This window comes from Watersipora subatra, chromosome 1 (assembly GCF_963576615.1).
Source record: "Watersipora subatra chromosome 1, tzWatSuba1.1, whole genome shotgun sequence".
Classification (NCBI taxonomy): Eukaryota; Metazoa; Bryozoa; class Gymnolaemata; order Cheilostomatida; family Watersiporidae; genus Watersipora; species Watersipora subatra.
The window spans coordinates 77,924,087-77,947,033 of NC_088708.1; the positions used below are offsets into that span (position 1 = coordinate 77,924,087).

General features: G+C 37.2%; 2 protein-coding genes across 3 annotated transcripts in view; one reads left to right on the forward strand and one right to left on the reverse strand.

Annotated features, from left to right (window-relative positions):
* Positions 1-5,535, forward strand: part of LOC137410471 (DNA-directed RNA polymerase III subunit RPC2-like) — a 31,256-nt gene extending 25,721 nt beyond the window's left edge. For both annotated transcript variants that reach the window (XM_068095887.1, XM_068095888.1), the window contains 4 exons: positions 1,675-1,771; positions 1,969-2,166; positions 3,460-3,549; positions 5,284-5,535. In XM_068095887.1, the coding sequence (XP_067951988.1) occupies positions 1,675-1,771; positions 1,969-2,166; positions 3,460-3,549; positions 5,284-5,413 (515 nt within the window). In that variant the 3' untranslated portion in view covers positions 5,414-5,535. The remainder of the gene's footprint in view (positions 1-1,674; positions 1,772-1,968; positions 2,167-3,459; positions 3,550-5,283) is intronic.
* Positions 5,536-5,644: 109 nt separating this feature from the next.
* Positions 5,645-22,014, reverse strand: LOC137410472 (carboxypeptidase B-like). The gene is made up of 11 exons (XM_068095889.1): positions 21,711-22,014; positions 20,385-20,463; positions 16,552-16,688; positions 14,593-14,728; positions 13,009-13,215; positions 11,946-12,056; positions 11,146-11,287; positions 9,218-9,426; positions 6,949-7,039; positions 6,397-6,577; positions 5,645-6,101 (listed from the first exon to the last, which is right to left on the reverse strand). The coding sequence occupies exons 1-11, from the start codon at positions 21,803-21,805 to the stop codon at positions 6,041-6,043; spliced, it is 1,449 nt and encodes a 482-aa protein (XP_067951990.1). The 5' UTR covers positions 21,806-22,014; the 3' UTR covers positions 5,645-6,040.
* Positions 22,015-22,947: the final 933 nt, after the last annotated feature.

A 22,947-nucleotide genomic window follows, 5' to 3' on the forward strand; every position in this document is an offset into this window, starting at 1 on the left:
CACCTTCCTCTCTGATTACACCCTTGCACAAAGTTCACACTACTGCTCTATGGTCACACACCTTCCTCTCTGATTACACCCTTGCACAAAGTTCACACTACTGCTCTATGGTCACACACCTTCCTCTCTGATTACACCCTTGCACAAAGTTCACACTACTGCCCTATGGTCACACACCTTCCTCTCTGATTACACCCTTGCACAAAGTTCACACTACTGCTCTATGGTCACACATCTTCCTCTCTGATTACACCCTTGCATAAAGTTCACACTACTGCTCTATGGTCACACACCTTCCTCTCTGATTACACCCTTGCACAAAGTTCACACTACTGCTCTATGGTCACACACCTTCCTCTCTGATTACACCCTTGCACAAAGTTCACACTACTGCTCTATGGTCACACACCTTCCTCTCTGATTACACCCTTGCACAAAGTTCACACTACTGCTCTATGGTCACACACCTTCCTCTCTGATTACACCCTTGCACAAAGTTCACGCTACTGCTCTATGGTCACACACCTTCCTCTCTGATTACACCCTTGCACAAAGTTCACACTACTGCTCTATGGTCACACACCTTCCTCTCTGATTACACCCTTGCACAAAGTTCACACTACTGCTCTATGGTCACACACCTTCCTCTCTGATTACACCCTTGCACAAAGTTCACACTACTGCTCTATGGTCATACACCTTCCTCTCTGATTACACCCTTGCACAAAGTTCACACTACTGCTCTATGGTCACACACCTTCCTCTCTGATTACACCCTTGCACAAAGTTCACACTACTGCTCTATGGTTACACACCTTCCTCTCTGATTACACCCTTGCACAAAGTTCACACTACTGCTCTATGGTCACACACCTTCCTCTCTGATTACACCCTTGCACAAAGTTCACGCTACTGCTCTATGGTCACACACCTTCCTCTCTGATTACACCCTTGCACAAAGTTCACACTACTGCTCTATGGTCACACACCTTCCTCTCTGATTACACCCTTGCACAAAGTTCACACTACTGCTCTATGGTCACACACCTTCCTCTCTGATTACACTCTTGCACAAAGTTCACACTACTGCTCTATGGTCACATACCTACTCTTACATACAGTGATTGCACTACTATGTGCTTGTCATCCTTCCCACCATAGTATCTAATAGATTGATTCCACCTGCTGTCTTGTCACTGGTTGATATACCATATTTTTGACGGTGCTATCTCTTGAATTTATTATAATCCGGTTGCTAAACCAGGGGATTAAACCTAATTGAATCGGGTTTTAATCTAATCAAAAATGGCAACTCTTAGAGTTGTCAATCAGTACTCAAGTTTAGTTCTGTCAAGGGAGACAACCAGTGTTTGAGTTTAGTTATGTCAAGGGAGACAACCAGTACTTGAGTCTAGTTATGTCAAGGGAGATAACCAGTACCTAATACTAGTTATGTTAAGAGAGTCTGCTGTTGTGCATGCTTTTGTTTTATAAAGTTTGGGAGGAGCATGAAGGTGTACTAATGTGTTGTGGTCAGACATAAAGGTGTACTAATGTGTTGTGGTCAGACATGAAGGTGTACTAATGTGTTGTGGTCAGACATGAAGGTGTGCTAATGTGTTGTGGCTAGACATGCATTTGTGATTATGCTATCGAACGTTTTTCTCTCTTTAGCATTTGGAGGAAGCAAGGTAGAGGATGTGTCAGAAGCCCTTGTTACTCATGGCTTCAACTACCTTGGCAAGGACTACCTCACGTCTGGGATCACAGGGTAAGTTGTCTTCACAGGCTGACTTACCATCTCTACTCATTTTTAGGCGTTTTCCCATAGACTGACCTTTTTCATTGCACTTTTCACATCTAGCTGCTCTGAATGTCTATATATTCGTATAGCCTTTAATCTATCTGTTTGTAGGGAGCCACTCAATGTATACATATTCATATAGCCTTTAATCTATCTGTATGTAGAGAGCCACTCAATGCCTATATATTCATGGGGCCAATTTACTATCAGAAGCTCAAACATATGGTGGTTGATAAAATGCATGCCAGATCCAAGGGACCTCGGGCTGTACTTACAAGACAACCTACAGAAGGAAGGTCAAGGGATGGTGGGCTTAGACTAGGAGAGATGGAAAGGGATTGCTTGATTGGATACGGGGCGAGGTATCTACAGTAGAATTGTTTTCTCTTTGCTCGTGTAAAAGTGATCTTATTGGGGTTGTTAAAACTTTTCTCATCGCTTCAAGGGAATGAAGCTACAACAGAGCTTTTGATAGTTTTTCATCGAAATAGAGGAAGGTAGCTACATTAAAAGTCATGTTGGATCATGTTCAGGGGAAACAATCTGTGTGCAGTGTGTGCTTAAGCAGAGCCTTCTATGTAGTGTCACCGTATTAGCAGCGTCATTTGAAGCGTCACTTTATTATGCTACTGGTTAAAATATACTTCCATATTTGGTCATGTCGCCCTTGGTTTTGACCATCATTTGATGGGGTGTAAAAAGACAAGCCCATTTTGTTTAGGACAGCTGACCAATAAATGAACAGAGTTCGTGTCCTACATATATAATGGGTCAGCTGACCAATAAATAAACAGAGTTCGTGTCCTACATACGTATATAATGGGGATAGCTGACCAATAAATGAACAGAGTTCGTGCCCTACATATATAATGGGGACAGCTGACCAATAAATGAACAGAGTTCGTGTCCTACATATATAATGGTAGAGCAGAAACTGAGGATTGAATTTCACAGTTATCCTATTGAATAAAGCTAAACTATTTCCATAGCAAATAAAGCACTACCTTCACTCGCGTCTCTTTTGATCGTTTCTATTAATATCACTTTCGCTGTGTTTACAAACTTCTAAAAAGAAAAATACTTTAGTGATGTGTGGGCGGAGTTTGTCATTCACGGTCACATCGTCCGCTAGTTCCACTAAGCGCTGTCGATGTGTTTTTAGTGCCTTCGCAAACGTACTACCGAAATATTTTGCGCATACTTGCTAGCAAAAAATCTTTAGTCTGAAAATAGATCGTGGTTGGTTGAAGCATTTAGGAACTCGGAATAACATTTTGTCAACAATAAGGTCCTTTTTTTACACATCAAATGATCGGTTGAAACTGTAGTTGTTTTTCGTATCGTAGCCAAATATGCCGATCAGCAAGCCGATGTTTCAAATGACCTGAAATTTATTGATTCTACATAAAAGACTGTACGTAATGCCATGCTATTAACAGATGGTTTCACCTGAACACTGCCTGTACATAATGCCATGGTATTAACAGATGGTTTCACTTGAACATTGCCCGAAGGCGGTTGACTTATAACTGGTTATAGCTTTATTTATCTTGCTACAGGAAGAAGGTAGCCCCATAAGGTTGTTAAAAGGTTTGTCTTTGCTACAGGGAAGTTAGCTACAGTGGTATTTGATGTTTGTTCATGCCATTTTGCAGCATGCTGTTACTGGAGAGACTCATGATATCCAGTGATGCATTTCAAGTTGACGTTTGTAATGGCTGTGGTCTCCTCGGCTACTCATCTTGGTAAGGGTTGTCATAGTAACCCTCTTAGAAGAAATCTAATGGTAAACTTGGCTACAGTGGGGCAGTAATCATAGTTGTTAAACTAAACAATATGTTAACTCATTAGTTTCACAAGAAATAATATACGTCTCCATGTGATACATATGATGTCCATGCTGCAGGATAACATGATGCATGCTATCGCTACCTCATACGCTATGTATGTTTTACCAGTCATTCGCTGTTTGACAGCAGTTTGTGATTTTTAACATTTTACCTTCGGTAGCTGCAAATAAGTCTAAACTGATCCCCTCCTACATTGTAGCTACTGCAACGATCCCCTCCTACATTGTAGCTACTGCAACGATCCCCTCCTACATTGTAGCAACTGCAACGATTCCTTCTTACATTGTAGCGACTGCAACGATCCTCTCCTACATTATAGCTACTGCAACGATCCCCTCCTACATTGTAGCTACTGCAACGATCCCCTCCTGCATTGTAGCTACTGCAACAATCCCCTCCTACATTGTAGCAACTGCAACGATTCCCTCCTACATTGTAGCGACTGCAACGATTCCCTCTTACATTGTAGCGACTGCAACGATCCCCTCTCCTATATTGTAGCGACTGCAACGATCCCCTCATACATTGTAGCGACTGCAACGATTCTCTCTTACATTGTAGCGACTGCAACGATCCTCTCCTACATTGTAGCGACTGCAACGATTCCCTCTTACATTATAGCGACTGCAACGATCCCCTCCTACATTGTAGCGACTGCAACGATCCCCTCCTACATTGTAGCGACTGCAACGATCCCCTCATACATTGTAGCCACTGCAACGATCCCCTCCTACATTGTAGGGACTGCAATGATCCCTCCTTCATTATAGCGACTGCAACGATCCCCTCCTACATTGTAGCGACTGCAACGATCCCCTCCTACATTATAGCGACTGCAACGATCCCCTCCTACATTGTAGCGACTGCAACGATCTCCTCTTACATTGTAGCGACTAGACTTCGCAACTGATTTACAATCTCTACTCACTACAAGCCTTTAAAAATTGGTGGAATTGATTCTCGTTAAATTGTGCTCAGCTCTATTCTGACGATATTATTAATATTATTATTCAGTTAAAAATCTTCCGACCATTGGTTATGAATATGTTGTTTATGAATAATTTAGCATACAAATCTAAAACTAACCTTTGACAGCAACCCTATCTAATTACTGCCTGAACATGGACACGGCAAGATCAGGGCAGCGGTTTTTATTGATGCAGCCTGAGAATTCGTTCAGGAGATTGCAAATTAGTATCTTACATTTCGGGTTACAAATTATTTGGGGTGTGAAAGCTGTTTTTTGAAATAATTGACATTTTTTTCTCAACTGTGCCGAGGCCATGAACTCATTTGATCAGTTTCTATATTGACTGTTTTGCATAGGTTAGCGACACTCTTAATCTTATTTTGGCGCAGAATTTTAGGGCTCGAACAATACGGCTTATAATTATCAGTTGTTCGAGTTTTCTCCTCGGCACTCTGTTCACTAGATAGTCTTCTTTTATGCTATACGTATATGTAGCTATTTGTAACTGTTAGATGATCATGGTCTCTCAGCATTTATATGTAGGCACTCACAGTGCATGTAACTTACTACTTGTCATACGTCTGTGTTACTTCTATTTTGGAACAAACTTGTCTAACGCTATGTATAACGCATGAGATATAAAGTGTCACCTGCTGCAGGTGTCATTATTGCAAGAGCTCCAGCCAAGTCTCGTCAATACGGATGCCGTACGCCTGCAAACTTCTCTTCCAGGAGCTCCAGTCTATGAATATCGTACCTCGCATCAGCTTGAAGAAATGCAATCAGTGATATATCTCAGAAGCTTTTATCGTGGCAAAATAGACTTGGGTACTGTCGGCTTCTAAGAGTCAGTTTTTATAACTGGCTTTCAAAGCTAGTGGTTTTGGTGTTTATGGTTATAACATTACAGCTAGCCTGACTGCTGCTGTGGATGAAACAGTGTTTTTTCAAAGTAAATAAGATACCAGAGACCGGTTGATATTTGTTCATTCTGTTGTATAGCACACAGTTTGTATTCACTTTATAGAAATATATCTTATATTTGTACTGTTTGCTATTGGCCGCATCATTTCTCATAGTATTTGGTATCATGTCAGCCATTGTTAGCACACCATGGGTTTGAGTCACATCATACTGTTCTAAAAAAAGCTGTTTCATAGGAGTCCTCTCAACGGCCCTGCCATCATGATGTTAATAAGGTTTGAGAATAAATAACCTGGGATATTCACAAAGTACTGGTACCGCAAGACGCTGTATGGAGTTACCAGGCACAAAGTTAGTAGTAAATGCTGATACAAGTACAACTAGTTGTGTATTAAACACAGTAAAAAGATGTTCATATATACCATAATTATGATTATATAATTAATTAATTTAATCAGAATTCTAAGTTGAGCCTAAGGTTGAGAATGTAACCTATTGGTAGTTGCAGAAGGTGTGTTGACTGTGGCTCCCTCCCAACCTCTGTTGTAGAACCCTGCAATGTCATAAGTTTCATGCATGAGCTGAAGGATTACCCAGACTTGTGTGTCTATTAGTGAGGCAACTAGCCTAGAAGGCAGCTGATTAGAGCTGTTGTTAGATCGTGTTTTTCCATCAACTAAAATATGTGCACATTTTCATGTTTCAATTGACAGGAATATGTGAGATATATTCGAGTAAACATGTCTCTCATGCTCTAACTGCTATTGAAGAATTTACTGATGAAAAATAGGTTATGGAGGATAACTGAGTACGGGTTGGGGAGTTATTTGAGCAGTTTGACCCTTTACCTCGCTGCCATGGTTTTGATGCCGGGCCAGGTGGCCTCTGCGACTCCACGGATTGCAGTTGTTGGTAGTAAAAATCCGTTGCCATGGGCGTTAGCGTCTGAAGGTGGCAACTCCAAGGTGAAAGCATATTTTACGCCCAATTCCCCTTTCGTCCAATCATCAGAGGCCCCAGAGGAAGCATCTGCGTGCAGAACCTCAGTAATAATGCAACAGATGCAGTCTATTCTCTTGTGAGATAGTTTAGTAAGTACTAGCTACTCATTAGAGGGCTTTTTTACTTGGGAGCCAAGTTTGCTCAACTTCAGCTTTACTGAAAGAAAGCCTACTAGAATAGTCAGTAACTGTACAGATAGTTGGGTACACTTTCCTTCATTACATGCCCCTAGCTTCTCTAATGTACCAATAATAGACAGCATCGTTAGGTAAAAGGCTAATAATAGCTGCTAACCAAGCGGCTACTTGACAAATATAATTTAGTTATTTATTCTGCCATGGCTGTTGTCATTTTTACGTACATATGCACATGCATACACGCATCATAGCTATACTCACAGAGAGTTCTAGCTGCAGATCCCACCTCATACTGTGTCTTCCTATTGCTAGACCAATAAATGGCTCTAGCTCCATCACTTGCAACCTTTTTCTGTAATTCATAAGAGCTCAACTAATGAATTTCATATTTGTATGTAACCCATCAAAGGTTATTGGAGAGCATCCGAGTAAAATTTAGAAATTTAAAACTTGAGCTCGTTGAAAGTGGTAATGGGCAATACATGAAGTAGCCATGGTTACTACAAAATTAACCTACCAATCGCATGGTTAATGTGATTGTAAATGCTCCACGAGTCACCCAGCCACATCCTACATGCAATTCTAGCATGATGTGCAGGCGACAATTTTAACAACACTTGCAACATGAATTAATCATAACGTTGTTATATATTTAGCGTTTTGACGCATGGTAGTTGTTTGTGTATAGCTTACCTTTCTGAACCGCAATGCCAAGTAAAAGTTGGCAAATTAATTTTAACGGTGACATTTTTTATCCCATAGGTGTCCTATGAGAATATGATGTAGTGCTTCCTGTGTTGAAACATTCAAAGATGACTCAATGTTTATTAACTAATCTGAGCTGCTTGTGGGTAGGTGGTCAGATAGTCAGATGAGCAGAACCAGTAATTTAATGCTTTTGATGCTATAGAGAGGATAACTCCAATATGTGTATGGCATCAGCCTAATTCTATACAATGTACTGTATTTAGTTGATTCGTGAACAAACAGTTGGAGTACTTGTGAAGCGTGTTAGGTATACAAGTTCATTCTGTTACCAGATAAAACTGTTGTCAGGAGAAGACAACTTTGATATGAATGTCAGTGTAATAGGAATAAAGTAACAAATACGGCTGTTGTTTTTGTTGTTTGATTTTATGTAACGCACTTGTTTTAACGTTACATGTGAATACCTAATATAAATGCCATTCAGCTTTTTAGTTTTTGAATTTAGTAGAATAGAAGACAATCTTGCACAAGTATTTGCTACAATATAAGAAGTCTTTGACATAAAAGCAAATATTGGAACAGGTTAGCTTTATAATTATGTTGATGCTGTACTGTTACATTCACCATGCCTAACTCTTTCTAAATTCAACCTTCCTATTATAGGAAGGTTGAATACTGCGACTCTTTTCAGTTCTGCAGCTATCGGTGATGTTATTACTAACTGATTAGAATGATTTAGGCACGGTGAATATAACAGTACAGCATCAACATAATTATAAAGCTAACCTGCTCCAATATTTGCTTTTATGTCAAAGACTTCTTATATTGTAGCAAATACTTGTGCGAGATTGTCTTCTATTCTACTAAATTCAAAAACTAAAAAGCTGAATGGTATTTATATTAGGTATTCACATGTAACGTTAAAACAAGTGCGTTACATAAAATCAAACAACTAAAAATAAGTTTTCTGCAAGAAACTTGATAAATAAAGTAATAATCGATATAAAGATGTTTTTATTGTAATCGGATGACAGGAAATTGATGCAAGAAACCTTACTGACAGTGCATGGGCAAAAGTGGCTATAGAATACAGAGTTAATACCGCCAACACAATGGGAACTTTGAACGAAAATAACTTGTTTACATATTTTTGTCTTCATTTGATGATATTTTACAATATTTTTTAATGCTCACAGCCAGTCTCTTAACTTTACTTGATACTTTGGCTTTTTTGCATCACTTCTACTTTTTTGCTCACAATAACCTCGAGATGGCTTTAAGAAGTTTTTAAAATATTCTCAAAAAGGAAGGTATGAAGTACTATTTAACTTAATTGGAGGAACCAACCTGTGTGAAGGACAACTACATACATATGTACTGATTTACAAAATGCAATATTTCAAGAATTTTGGGATACCATATTTTGACAAATATTTGCACAAAGTTAAAGAGTTTTTAAGCTGAATGTAAAGAAACCTTTGAGCCTATATATAATTCGGTTAATAATATATTGTGTAACTCTTTTATTGCTATGGCTAGGCAAAGGTCTATTACAAGGTATTAGATTCTTTAGATGGTTTCCTATACATGCATGCAATAGTAACATTAATAGCAGATAATGACCAAATCATTCATGCCAAATTCTTCTATCATTCAATAGTAGACAAGCTATGCCTCATGATAACCCAGCATAATGCATAGCAGACACATTGCACCCTACCAACCACACTTGCTAGGAAAACCACAATACCACCACCACTACGTGCTATAATTATTGTCAGGACAACTACAAGTCTGTGGTCCATAAGTTAATATACTTTACCAGATCATCGGAATCATCCGGAAGTTGTTTTGTGTATCCCCAAGAGTACAACCAGTATTGACCATAGGCATGTAGCGATAGGTAGACAGCTAGTTGACTTTTGTTATGGATACTTTGTGTAAAGTTCTGGATGGCTACAGACTCTGGCTCTGAGAATGCTTCTGGGCCAGCATATATATCTGAGCAAGGATTGTTGCTTGTACCAGTCTCTGTAGATAAAGGGGAGGAAAATAGCGCCTTTGAAGCATTTACAAAGGAAACATACTCTACCCTGCAAACCATCCTATAGAAGCTTAACTTACTGAAAAAACAATCTTTAGAATACATTTGCTCTAGAAGTGTTTAAGTTGTTTCTAAGCATCATTAAAGAGCTTCTGTCTACAGTCTACAGATTCTGTCTACAGTCTACAGATTCTGTCTACAGTCTACAGATTCTGTCTACAGTCTACAGATTCTGTCTACAGTCTACAGATTCTGTCTACAGTCAGAATCTATGCCCACAGCTGTTACAGTGACGTTTCCATTTGCCCGCATTAATTCCAAAGGTCATAGCTAACAATATCAAGAAGTTGTGATATTTATATAGATTTTTAGAAAATCTATTTAAAAAAGTGTTTGGTCATGACAAACAGCAATAATGAAAGGTAAAGATTATATGTTTATATCTCTCCCCCTGCAATAGGAGAAATGCAATATTAGAAGTAAAATGCACTGATATTATTAGAATAACCAATATTATTAATATAGTAATACATCGAATATTTATTCTTATAATTAAATATTGTAATAATCTCATAAGAATCGTTAGAAAAAAATATCATCGTCATTTTCTTTACTTTCACTGCTTTGGACATCAGTTAGAATACCAAAGTACTCAAAAGTTTCCAAAATATCAGTTACTTTAAAATCGGCAAAAAAAAATGATTTCTGTACTTCTACGTCAATTACAGAAACCTTCGGCAATACGACAATGCTATAGACTGGTGAAATGTGCACGTTATTCTTTCGTGAAATGCGCTCGACTTAATGGTTCTATTCTCTGTCGCTCGGCGTTTCGTCTGCTGGTCTTAATTTTGATAAAAGTAAGGCTTGGCCAGTTTTAATAAAGATTTTTGGCCGAATTAAACTGTCTATTTATGTATAATCCGATCACATGGATTAGTTTTAAGATATTGCGATAACCTTTCAAAGACTTGGTGACATATTTAAATAGGTTTATATGTGTTCTGTATCGTTATTATACTTTAACGACTCTACAAAAATATGGTTAAATTTGTTGATGAGATTTCAATGCAAGGGTTTGCGACGTTGTTGATGAATAATTTTCGTAAGTTGTGTGCACATGCATTTATCATAAAAACTCTTCAACTCCGCTCCGCTCGTTTGGTCATGGGACTATTTCTTCAAACATGACTTTCGTTCCCTTATTGCAAACAGAGCCTGAGCGTGTTGCAAGACTTATCGCTTTAAATAGATGTGTTAGCATATAGCAAAGGAGTAACCATAGAGTCACCTAGTAGTATTTGAGAACTTGACAAGTGAGTCGGATTGACCCACCAGATGGCACGAATATGTGAAGCAAAATAGCAATAGTGAATTTGCATGATGTGCTCATGAATACACATTGATGTCTCTCACAAAAGTTTAATAAAAACTGTTCACATACATCTGAAAAGTCACATAAGTGTTTCGCAGCATTATTAGAATATAATTTATAACAAGGATAATACTGATTGAATTATTGATTACTACTGATTGACTACTTAAAAGCATCATTGTTGTATGCAACAGTTTTTTACAATTAAAACAACAAGCTTCAATTTAATAATTGGTAGTTTTCTTATATTATCAGGAAAACTAAATGCATACTGTAATAAAAGGGAAGGCGACTCTCTGTTTTAAAACCTACTGTTGTCTTTAAGGCTTACCTCCCCACATGAAGCCAAAGTTACGGTTGAGATCAACTCCATAACAGTTCTTGTGAAAATAGCTATTACCATAGAAGTACTCCACCCACCACGGCCTCCTCGGTGACTCGAGCACCCTTCGGTTCTTTCTCCACATTCTGTTCTATAAGTTTAGTAAGATGTCAGAACAGGCTTTCGTAGGTATTTGTAAAATAGCTTTTAACCGAGATAGATAATTTACAAACTCAAGTGGATTTAAATAAAGGAAATGCCATAAAGCATCTAAAAAATACAGCAGTTGTCAAATTAGAAAACTTTTTTGAAAAAATAATGCGCAGGTTTGGCTTCGCACTCTTTTCTAAAGCTTATAATTTCTGTACAACCAATATAGTGCTCACACAGAGCAATGATCTCGTACTTGTCTGTACAACCAATATAATGCTCACATAGAGCAATGATCTCGTACTTGTCTGTACAACCAATATAATGCTCACACAGAGCAATGATCTCGCACTTGTAGTTTATGGAAAATACTTCCTACACATATCAGGGCAACTACATCTATATCTCTATAAAAGAGAATCCTATATCTGTAAAGGAGTGCCTAGAAAGTTAATAAAACATTCAGGTTAAATTGTACAATGTACTGTTGAACATAAAAACTCAGTATTTCTAGTTAATATTGCAGAGAAATAAAATTTAACTCATATGGCAGAATGATAGCAGACTATGTAGAAGAGAGGTTAAAATATTTAATCCAAGAAGACGCGATGTAGATAAATATTGTATGAATTCAAATGTAAAAAGTTTATAGTTCATACCCTGATCCTGGAATAATCGTATCCATCGGGATTGGCGACTGGCAAGATGTACCAATCAAAGTTTTCAACGATGTGTCTGACACATCGGCTGGTGCCGTACTCTGTGATTAACTAGAAATTGTATTAAAACAGTTGTGAGATTCTTGTTAGCTAGAATATACCAATGAACTTGAGACCAATATTAAAAGAACAGTGTCTTTAGCTGCAATTACATCACAAGAACCTCGAGTGTGAAGGTCACTGTATTGTAAGAGGTCAATCGCAAGAGACCACTGTATAATAAGAGGTCATTGTATTGGAAGAGGTCACTGTATCACTTTGGATATCACCTACTATAAACTTCTGTAGATACAAGTTGTCAGATTATGAGAAGTAGATTTGTGGTTTTGATGAATGTCATTGGAAAAATGTAAATCCATTTGCTGCAGTAGTAACTGCTGTCAAAATTAAAAGTAATGTGAATGTCAAGGTAAACTCATTTTATAGCTAAGGTTTTCATATATTACATAAGCAAAAAATTTAATGTATTTTTAACGTACTTGAACTTGATCATTTGCAGACAGACATCATAAGCTGGATTTTAGTACTAGTAGCTGCATTTACGTAGAATTGTACATGTTCTGGAATTAGTTCAGAAACAAAGAAAGACAAACAAACATACAAAAAGTTAGGAACTTGATAAACCATAGAAGAATAACGCTAAAGAGAACCCTTCTTAGTAGTTTCTAGTTTTTAATCTGTTACTGAAGGTGATCATATGTTCCTTTAACTAAAAAGGTTTTTGTTTTTGTTGGCCAACGTAATACAGTTGAAGCAATAAGGAAATGTCTAGGTTTGTCAAAAGTTCTCACAAACTGAGAAATGCGGTATGATGTTATTATGGTATCAACATCTCTACATTTATGTCTCAAATAGCTTATTGAAAACCCAAATAGAATGATTAAGACAATCTCCTTGGATAAATAGGCATATTTTCATAGTTCTTTGGTGGCCAATATAAGCTAATGACAAATGTTTGATAATCAGAATACATGGACAAGAAAGCTGAACTATCATAATTCACCTGATAGATTATATTGTTGGCTGTGACTGGAGATATCCATTCTCGTCCATGCATTCCACCATCAATCCAGATGGCCTTGTTCTTCCGTCGCCTCAACCCAGATATCTTTATGAGTTTCATAACTCTGCCCTCATGGGTGTACCCGATATCGTGTGTTGAACATTTTGAGCCACAAACCTTGGCTATTTGTTCCAGCCAACCATTTATCTGTAAAATCACCAAAGATAATTCTAGTACTCACCTTTAGTCTGTGTTGCCGTTAGCTATATAGCTAATATAGTTTTAGTTATAACCTACTTTTTGCCATCTCAATGATATGCACTGTCATGTTGGTAGTAGCCACCAAATAAAAGAAGAGCCAAAATTATAATGCAAGTATTACTGCGGTGCAGAAGAAAGGCGTAGAGCTGCTCCATGTATGTTTAGTTACTTCAACCTCTAAAACCTTATTTTATTATTACCAGCATAGAGCATCATTTAGCCGCAAAAATTGCTTCAGTCTGATTGGTTGATGCAGCCATCCTTAAACTGATTGTATAGCGACCTTCACTTTATGTCGACAACTCCTCATGTCTGTCAATAATTATAAACATGAGTGAGTAGCTCCCACAGATCATTCAGCCTTTTTAGAGTGTCACTAAAACTAGAAACCTTAGGCTGACTAAGATCTTTCTAGAATATACCTCTTCATGAGAGCTGAATGTGTTCACTATAAAGAATATACCTCTTAATGAGCGCTGCATGTGTTCACTATAAAGAATATACCTCTTAATGAGACCTGCATGTGTTCAATATATAGAATATACCTCTTCATGAGGCCTGAATGTGTTCAATATATAAAATATACCTCTTAATGAGACCTGAATGTGTTCACTATATAGAATATACCTCTTCGTGAGATTTGCATGTGTTCAATATATAGAATATACCTCTTAATGAGACCTGAATGTGTTCAATATATAGAATATACCTCTTCGTGAGATCTGCATGTGTTCAATATATAGAATATACCTCTTCATGAGAGCTGAATGTGTTCAATATATAGAATATACCTCTTCGTGAGATCTGCATGTGTTCAATATACAGAATATACCTCTTAATGAGACCTGAATGCGTTCAATATATAGAATATACCTCTTCGTGAGATCTGCATGTGTTCAATATATAGTATATACCTCTTAATGAGACCTGCATGTGTTCAATATATAGAATATACCTCTTCATGAGAGCTGAATGTGTTCAATATATAGAATATACCTCTCCATGAGACCTGAATGTGTTCAATATATAGAATATATTTCTTAATGAGACTTGCATGTGTTCATTATATAGAATATACCTCTTAATGAGACCTGAATGTGTTCACTATATAGAATATACCTCTTCGTGAGATTTGCATGTGTTCAATATATAGAATATACCTCTTAATGAGACCTGAATGTGTTCAATATATAGAATATACCTCTTCGTGAGATCTGCATGTGTTCAATATATAGAATATACCTCTTCATGAGAGCTGAATGTGTTCAATATATAGAATATACCTCTCCATGAGAGCTGATGTGTTCAATATATAGAATATACCTCTTCATGAGAGCTGAATGTGTTCAATATATATTTATTGATCTCTTCCAGATCAATATCTTCCTGATCGTTTCCAGAATTCGTGTCCCGCTTGGGTCTTTGCTTTGCCATGCTTTCAATTTCTTGGTTTAATAAACTGAAAGTAAATTAACTTTGTATTAGAGCAGAAGTTCCCAATAGTGTCCTCTGTTACATAACATTATAGCATGCAGAGGTCCCCAATAGTGTCCTCTGTTACATAACATTATAGCATACAGAGGTCCCCAATAGTGTCCTCTGTTACATAACATTATAGCATGCAGAGGTCACCAATAGTGTCCTCTGTTACATAACATTATAGCATACTGAAGCCCACAATAGTGTCCCCTGTTACATAACTTCAGAGCATGCAGAAGCCCACAATAGTGTCCCCTGTTACATAAAATTATAGCATGCAGAGGTCCACAACAGTGTTCCCTGATACATAAAACTATAGCATGCAGAAGTCCACAATAGTTTCCGCTGTTATGTAAACATTATATCATACAGAGGCCCACCACAACATTTCTTGTTACATAATATTGGAACATACAGAGGTCCACAACAGTGTTCCCTGTTACATAACATTATAGCATGCAAAGGTACACAACAGTGTTTCCTGTTACATAATATTGGAGCATACAAAGGTACACAACAGTGTTTCCTGTTACATAATATTGGAGCATACAAAGGTACACAACAGTGTTCCCTGTTACATAGCATTATAGCATACAGAGGTCCACAACAGTGTTCCCTGTTACATAACATTATAGCATACAGAGGTACACAACAGCGTTCCCTGTTACATAATATTAGAGCATACAAAGGTACACAATAGTGTTTCCTGTTACATAATATTAGAGCATACAAAGGTACACAACAGTGTTCCCTGTTACATAATATTAGACCATACAGAAGTTCAAACTCATATTTCTTCTTGATAACACATAACATATACATACTCCCTGTTATGTAGAAGGAGTATGACAGTCAAGCTCCTACATGAAAAAAGTTGTCAGTATCTTTTTAAAAATACAAATTACAATTGTTTATTCTGAAAACATGTTTGTAAAGAAAGTTTTGCAGCTTTGTTTTTAGGGTAAGAATGTTGAGTGCAAATATTGATATGCTCAGGCTACAAGTTACCTACTGGGCCATATTTGTGTCTCAGGGCTTCATGGTAAGTTGTCTCAACACAAGTTTATATCTTGAGGGATTCTTATGACTGTCTGTCAGCTACTTTGTGAATGCACTGTGAATAATAGTTCTAATGTTACAAACAAACACACTTATGTACGCGTAGAGGCTTAACATACATAAATATACATGTGGTAGCGTGTTACAACTATTGGTTATATGTCAAGAGCTCTGCATCTAGTCTCTGTTGAAAGGTCAGATGAAATAAATGTAAGTTGATGTAGGTTAAAATAGTGATTGATATACAACAGAATGTAAGTCAGATACCTTTAGTAAGTATGTGCAGGCACAGTGTTATAATTGCAGTAGAGAGGAAATAAGAAAATTTAAGCCAAGTTGTCAAACTAAAGCAAAGGTAGAATGTTGTCTAGGTCAGCCTTTATAAGCCTGGAACTGTGAATATAGATTAACTGGCTTGTATAGAATTGTGAATTTTAAGTTGAATAAGTTCTGGATGTGAAATATCTTATTTGTTGATCAAATCATTCATTAATATGGCCGATATAAATGCAGCACAATAGACCAATTTGTGGATATGAATTATAAAGTCTGGCCTGCTGTGAATACTGTATATATGCTTTACATGAAAGTCATCTAGAATGATACTCAAATACAACTTTAGGTCAGACGTGAGTCAAGTCACAAATGTATGATAATATATTAGTGTAGGTCTGTTTAGAGCAGATCAACAATCAGTAAAATAGCTCAAAGTTCAAGGCCAGCAGGTATAGTTGCTAAAATTACCTTTGTACATCTTCTATAAGGACAGAATACGTCACGCCATTTTGAGCAAGATATTTTTTTATATTTGGTAAGAGACTGGGAGGAACTCTAACGTCCACATCATGCTTCAGGTTGTATGGTCGTGTCCAGAAGTCCAACTAAAAAGGTAATCAGTCATTAATGTTTGCTGAACATGAAGAACACAAGTCATTACCTGCTGACAGTTCCTTGCCTGATAGCATGTAGCAACTGCAGTTATAAGGGGTGATGCAAAGAGGCAGCGCTCGAAGAGGGAGCACTTTTATTATTAAGTAAGATTTTATGATCATCTTTAAGAAATGGGCAGACTTGTTTTTCCGATGAAACTGAAATTATCTTGTGTGAAATCATAACATTTTTTTATTCTGATCTATGCCAAAACTAAAATGGTGCTGACTGCACAATTTAAGTACGACCCGTACATTAGTTTGCATATGAATACGCAGTGATAAATAAAAAATAGATCATTTTTGCATTTCTGTTGTAGTTAAAAGCTACAAATTTTTTGCAATTTTTTTCTGGTATTTATTTTTATACCAGAAATTGTGAAAAAAAATAAAATTTGGTAGTCATTAATTTTTATGACTTTCAAAATACCATGATAACACCATAATAGGTTCATAATAATAAACAACAGTGTGTAACAGGCCCATTTGCTAGCAACGGGTATCTAAAAAAATTAGTTACACTGAACTATACTGGACATTAACAGGCCCCATGATGTGTTTACTTGATTCTAATATACACGTACATGATTAACTTCTCAAGTTCTACAACAAGCTTGGATATAAACAATAATAATACTACATGTACATTGACAATAGCATAGTTTTCAGTTGGCAGAATCAGTAGCTGGTAGCATTTGTCCTTCACCTTTGCACCTTTTCCACTGCTTATTAATATTAACAAGCTTTTTAACAACTAAAACTTGTTTGCTGAGAAAATTATTTCATATTAATATGCATGTTTGTTCCATAAGTGTTTTCTTTGTGCTTGTCTCCCCTCTGCTAACCGAAAGTGCAAGCAGCCACATTCACACCTAACAATGCTTATAGTTGTCTTTACACTGAAGTTAACCAACTACCAAACATTGTTGTATTGTGAGCTACAGTGCAAACAACTACATGCTAATCGTCTTATTCTTGTTCATAGAACTATGGCTTCTCTGCCTAATCAGCAATTATTTGATTCAAATTCTGAATTTATCACAATGCAATCGCAGGTATAAAAACGGCTGAAGTAATTTTGCTTTGTTATTTCACTATTTATCCACTATTTAAGTCTTAAGAAAGCCATCATACTATTGAATACTATTTGTGAAAAACTTTCAACCTCGTACAGAGTTTTGAGGAGGTTTTAACTAGACAGGCACATTTTACGAGTCTAATGCAGAGCTGACCCATACTGTGCAGACATTTGCTGACCTATGCTGACCTACAATACATGAAAACTGCTCCACTCTAAGCAATCACATATGCCTATTGTATTTACAGCTGTTACTGGCATCATGTGTAAGGTAAGTGCAGTCTTTCTAAGGCTGTCTTGTAAATGTGACGCTGTCATATTGTTATAGAGGCTTATGACTTAGGGTTGGCTTATCATTTTTATTAACTAATTTCAAGCATTAATCGATACAGAAATAAAAACCATAACAGCCAAACTCCATGACTGAGCATGTATTAAAAATTCCAAAATAGGGCCTTTTTTGTAGTTTCACTGTTTTCATTAACATATATAAATATATCATTTTTTCTAATCCTTATACTTTATGCTACGCGACGTGATGAGTACCTTTACCAACCACAAGATCGCCATTCTCGGTTCGGTTTCATCCACTCTCTGTTTTGTTGAGAGAATCTGTTGTTTAAAACTGTCCTACAATGACTGAATCAAGTCCATTTTTATCATTTTCAAAAAGTTTGTGGCTGTGGTTGTTGTATCCAGCTTTTTTCAATCCACCTTGTGTCATGGATGGTAGCTCCAAGCCAACCAACCAATGAGCACCCATGATCCACTTAACTGCGATGTGGCACGTGTAGCCTAAGCAACAAGACCACCACACAACCAGTTATAGTCGTGACACGGTAGCTACGAATTACATTCGTCTGATCGTGCGTCTTGTCTTATGAGAGGCTTATCCAGTATTCTACTTGTCTTATGAGGGGCTTATCCAGTATTCTACTTGTCTTATGAGAGGCTTATCCAGTATTCTACTTGTCTTATGAGAGGCTTATCCAGTATTCTACTTGTCTTATGAGAGGCTTATCCAGTATTCTACTTGACCAAAAGCAAAGTTTTGAGAAACTTCTGATATGTTAGTTACTTATGCTAAGAATAATTGTCAAACCTACCAATCTACTGTGTAAAACCTACCAATCTACTGTGTAAAACCTACCAATCCACTGTGTAAAACCTACCAATCCACTGTGTAAAACCTACCAATTCACTGTGTAAAACCTACCAATCTACTGTGTAAAACCTACCAATCTACTGTGTAAAACCTACCAATCCACTGTGTAAAACCTACCAATCTACTGTGTAAAACCTACCAATCTACTGTGTAAAACCTACCAATCCACTGTGTAAAACCTACTAATCTACTGTGTAAAACCTACCAATCCACTGTATAAAACTTACCAATCCATTGTGTAAAACCTACTAATCTACTGGGTAAAACTTACCAATCTACTGTGTAAAGCCTACCAATCTACTGGGTAAAACCTACCAATACACTGAGTAAAACATACCAATCCACTGTGTAAAACTTACCAATCCACTGTGTAAAACCTACCAATCTACTGTGTAAAACCTACTAATCTACTGTGTAAAACCTACCAATCCACTGTATAAAACTTACCAATCCATTGTGTAAAACCTACTAATCTACTGGGTAGAACTTACCAATCTACTGTGTAAAACCTACCAATCTACTGTGTAAAACCTACCAATCCACTGTGTAAAACCTACCAATCTACTGTGTAAAACCTACCAATCTACTGTGTAAAACATACCAATCCACTGTGTAAAACCTACCAATCTACTGTGTAAAACCTACCAATCCACCGTGTAAAACATACCAATTCACTGTGTAAAACTTACCAATCCACTGTGTAAAACCTACTAATCTACTGGGTAAAACCTACCAATGTATTATGTAAAACCTACCAATCTACTGTGTAAAATATACTAATCCGCTGTCATAAGCACGACTAAAATCCTGAATAATCAAGCTAAACATATGGCGATATGAACAACAGTATCACTAGTGGCAGGAGGAGGATGTGATTCATGTTCTCTTTGTTAGCTTGTTCTGCTACAGAAAGCTGTAAAATATTACCTAGTATAATTCATGTAAAAATGTTAGCAAGACCTAACTTGCTTTAAATTGTTTGGAGAAAGTTTATGTGGTGAGAGTTGAACAAATAGGACACCCACACACAGTGACTGCCGGTGCTGCTGATATGTAAATATTCAATTTCCACTGATTTGCCTTCCATGATGGTATGATATCATACCATATGGTATGATATCATTCCATGATGGTATGATATCATAATATTATCAACTCAAGCATTAAATTTTTGTTCTTTTTGTCCTGTTAAAGAAGCTTAATAGATTTTAGCAAAAATACCAAAATTTTTAGTGAAAACGTGTTATTATAGCTCGGTTTCTGTCAATGTTTGAAAAGAACATTGACGTTCAGCGTAGTACAAGTATCGCAGTACAAAAATTAACATTAATTCTTGATATAACTGTATGAGAATACAACTCCGACTGCTCAGAGAAAATGCATTAAGTAGATGACTTCTGTTCACCTCGGTCAGCTGTTCCTCTAGCTCTAGCAGGAGTTTAATTTCATTCTGAGTCTCAGGGACGATTCGGAGCACTTGATGTCTGTAATGAATAGCATATAAATTTCAGTGTTGAACAGCCTGACTGCGGCCTGGCTGCGGTCAGCTGAAGCCTTTAACGCGCGGGTTAATAACTTGAATAATGAATCAGACCACAATCTTTGCTGCGAATGTAAACCAAGCAGGGCAATCAGCAAAAATATCTGACAGCCAGCTTGAAGTCTATAGATGCTAGTGGGGATCGGAGTAGACCAGCTTGTATGGGCAGCCACCCTACCTCACATCTCTTAAAAATGCCGCCTCTGTGCTTCAAATCCTTTAGCCAACAAAAAGCCTTCCTTGAACCAATTTGCCTGTTTAGTTTATTTTTCGACAGTTCATAGAGGCTACCACAAAAAAATTAGATTCTTACAGCAACAAACAGTATTTCTCACTAAAAGATGTGCGTCAGTTGGCTTTCTTCTCTATTACAGATAAAGTCAAGAACAGATCTCTAATAAAGATCAGGCATACTATTTATTCCATGTGCTAACTCGAGTTATTTGATGTTTGCTGCAAACTTTGGCTGCTGCAACAGTTTTTGAGTAGATTGTAATCACAATTTGGACAGACTTTAGTATTTAGTGTTTCGTTGTAGATTTACTCAGACCAATAAACCTCCTCATACAGAGAATCTCTACATGTATAATGTTTCTGTTTCCTTTATAGTGTTATATTCTACTTGAATATTTTCAGTTGGTTGCATTTTGACTAGTTGGTATTTTGTAAACAAGCGCTGAGTGTATGCATAAATCTGGTAAATGCCACAATCCATGTTTAAACTCTCAAGGGTGCCTGTTAAAACGCTAATAGCACATGAACCTGTTTTTCAAAAACAAATTTAGCAAACGCTTGCGGCTTGTCTCAACCTTCGTACACATTGGTTTTCTTGTCAACCAATTTGCTATGACGCTTACATCCTCATCTTGTCATAACAAAAAATTTGTGTTGAACTGAGCCTCAGGATTGTTATTCCTTGATAATGCATGATGCTGCTTTGAACCACTCTGAGAAAAACAAGAGTTTTATGTTCTACTAGGAATAGCTTTCCTCGAAGCCTCTCATAGACCTGCAGGAACCAAACTGTTCCGATATCACATATTTCTATCACAGTGCTAGAGACAAGCTCTTTTTTGACGCTGATGTCAGTGTGATTGCCTAAATAGACAGCTGACCATGAAGACAGTCTGTAGGAGCTTTGAAATATCCTGAAATCATACAATATTAGTATGCGAAAGACAAGACACTTACTGTTCAAAGGTGTCATAATCTTCCATAGAGTGGCAGCGGCAGAGACTGCATAAGACCATAGAAACAGCGATGAGTGTACACCGCATGTTGCACATTCAAAATAATTTTGTTCCTTGCAGGTCCTGCGTTATCAGATTTCGTCGTTCTCTCCGGTAGAAGGCGGGTGTCTAGTATCATTTACTAACCTGGTATTTCAACTCGCTAGCACCCTAGTCTACACTAAAGGAGACTAAATCAACTCTCCTATAATCCTTTTAGAGGAGCTGCCCTTAACTCATTCTCATGATAAACTGTGCAAACGGAGTCGAAAGTTGCTCGGTGTAATAACATTAAACGCCTTACATCATTTAACATATGACCTTTTGAACTCTGGGTCAAAGTTTTACACGGAGGATCGTCACCAATCATGGAATGTTGCCGAACAAAGGCGCTGTTGAAACGCACTTATGGCCAGTGAATTTTTGATGTAGTTCATTCTTCTCGCATGCTATCATTGCAATAGGTCAGAGGTCAAGCACCTGCTACCGTTATGTTTAAAATAGCCCAAGAGATGACGGTTCATTGAACAATGAAAATATGGACATCCGCTTGAGCCTGAGAACCAACCAAATCAATATTTAGGCAGGGTTTGTTATAGTGAAGAGAGTATGTTCACAGTTTACTAGGATCATTGCAATCTTGGCTTGGTCTGAGCAGAAAGACTCAGTAGTGATATTATTATAATTTGTAGCCGAGTTTGGGCTGTGTCACCTCCGCAGTGGAGAGCTAGAGCTGCCTATAAAACTCAAACCTATCATCGATGAGATTTACATTGTGCTCTGGTTACGCTAAAGCTCAACCAGCGGGACTAACCATATACTCACTAAAGAGTGGTGATTTAACCAGTCAGCAACTTTGGATTTGTCTTTTTTGAAATAATCGATTAATAATTTTTATTGATATATTAATTATATATACCAAAATCTGTTAAATTAATGCTTGACATTTAAATTTTTTACTCTGACAAATAAGTTTTAATTTTATGCAGTTTATTAATACAGTTTTTTGTTCACAACTTTTTCTTTGCAAATTTAGAGGCTTATTACTGGCCAATACTGTGTAGATCCACCAGAGACCTGAGACATAAGACATGTCACGTGAGCCTTAGTAAAACCCTTGCAGGTAAACACTGACATAGCACACTTGAAGCTGCTGCACATGACATTCCTAATAAAATCATCACCCTTGCCCCTTGCGT

Bases quoted from the DNA above. Each gene is read 5' to 3' on its own strand.
- LOC137410472 (XM_068095889.1), bottom strand. From the start codon at position 21,805: ATGTGCAACATGCGGTGTACACTCATCGCTGTTTCTATGGTCTTATGC. The intron at 20,464-21,710 runs GTAAGTGTCTTG...TATTCATTACAG, and splicing joins GATTATGACACCTTTGAACA to ACATCAAGTGCTCCGAATCG. The intron at 12,057-13,008 runs GTGAATTATGAT...TACAATTTCTAG, and splicing joins CCAACAATATAATCTATCAG to TTAATCACAGAGTACGGCAC.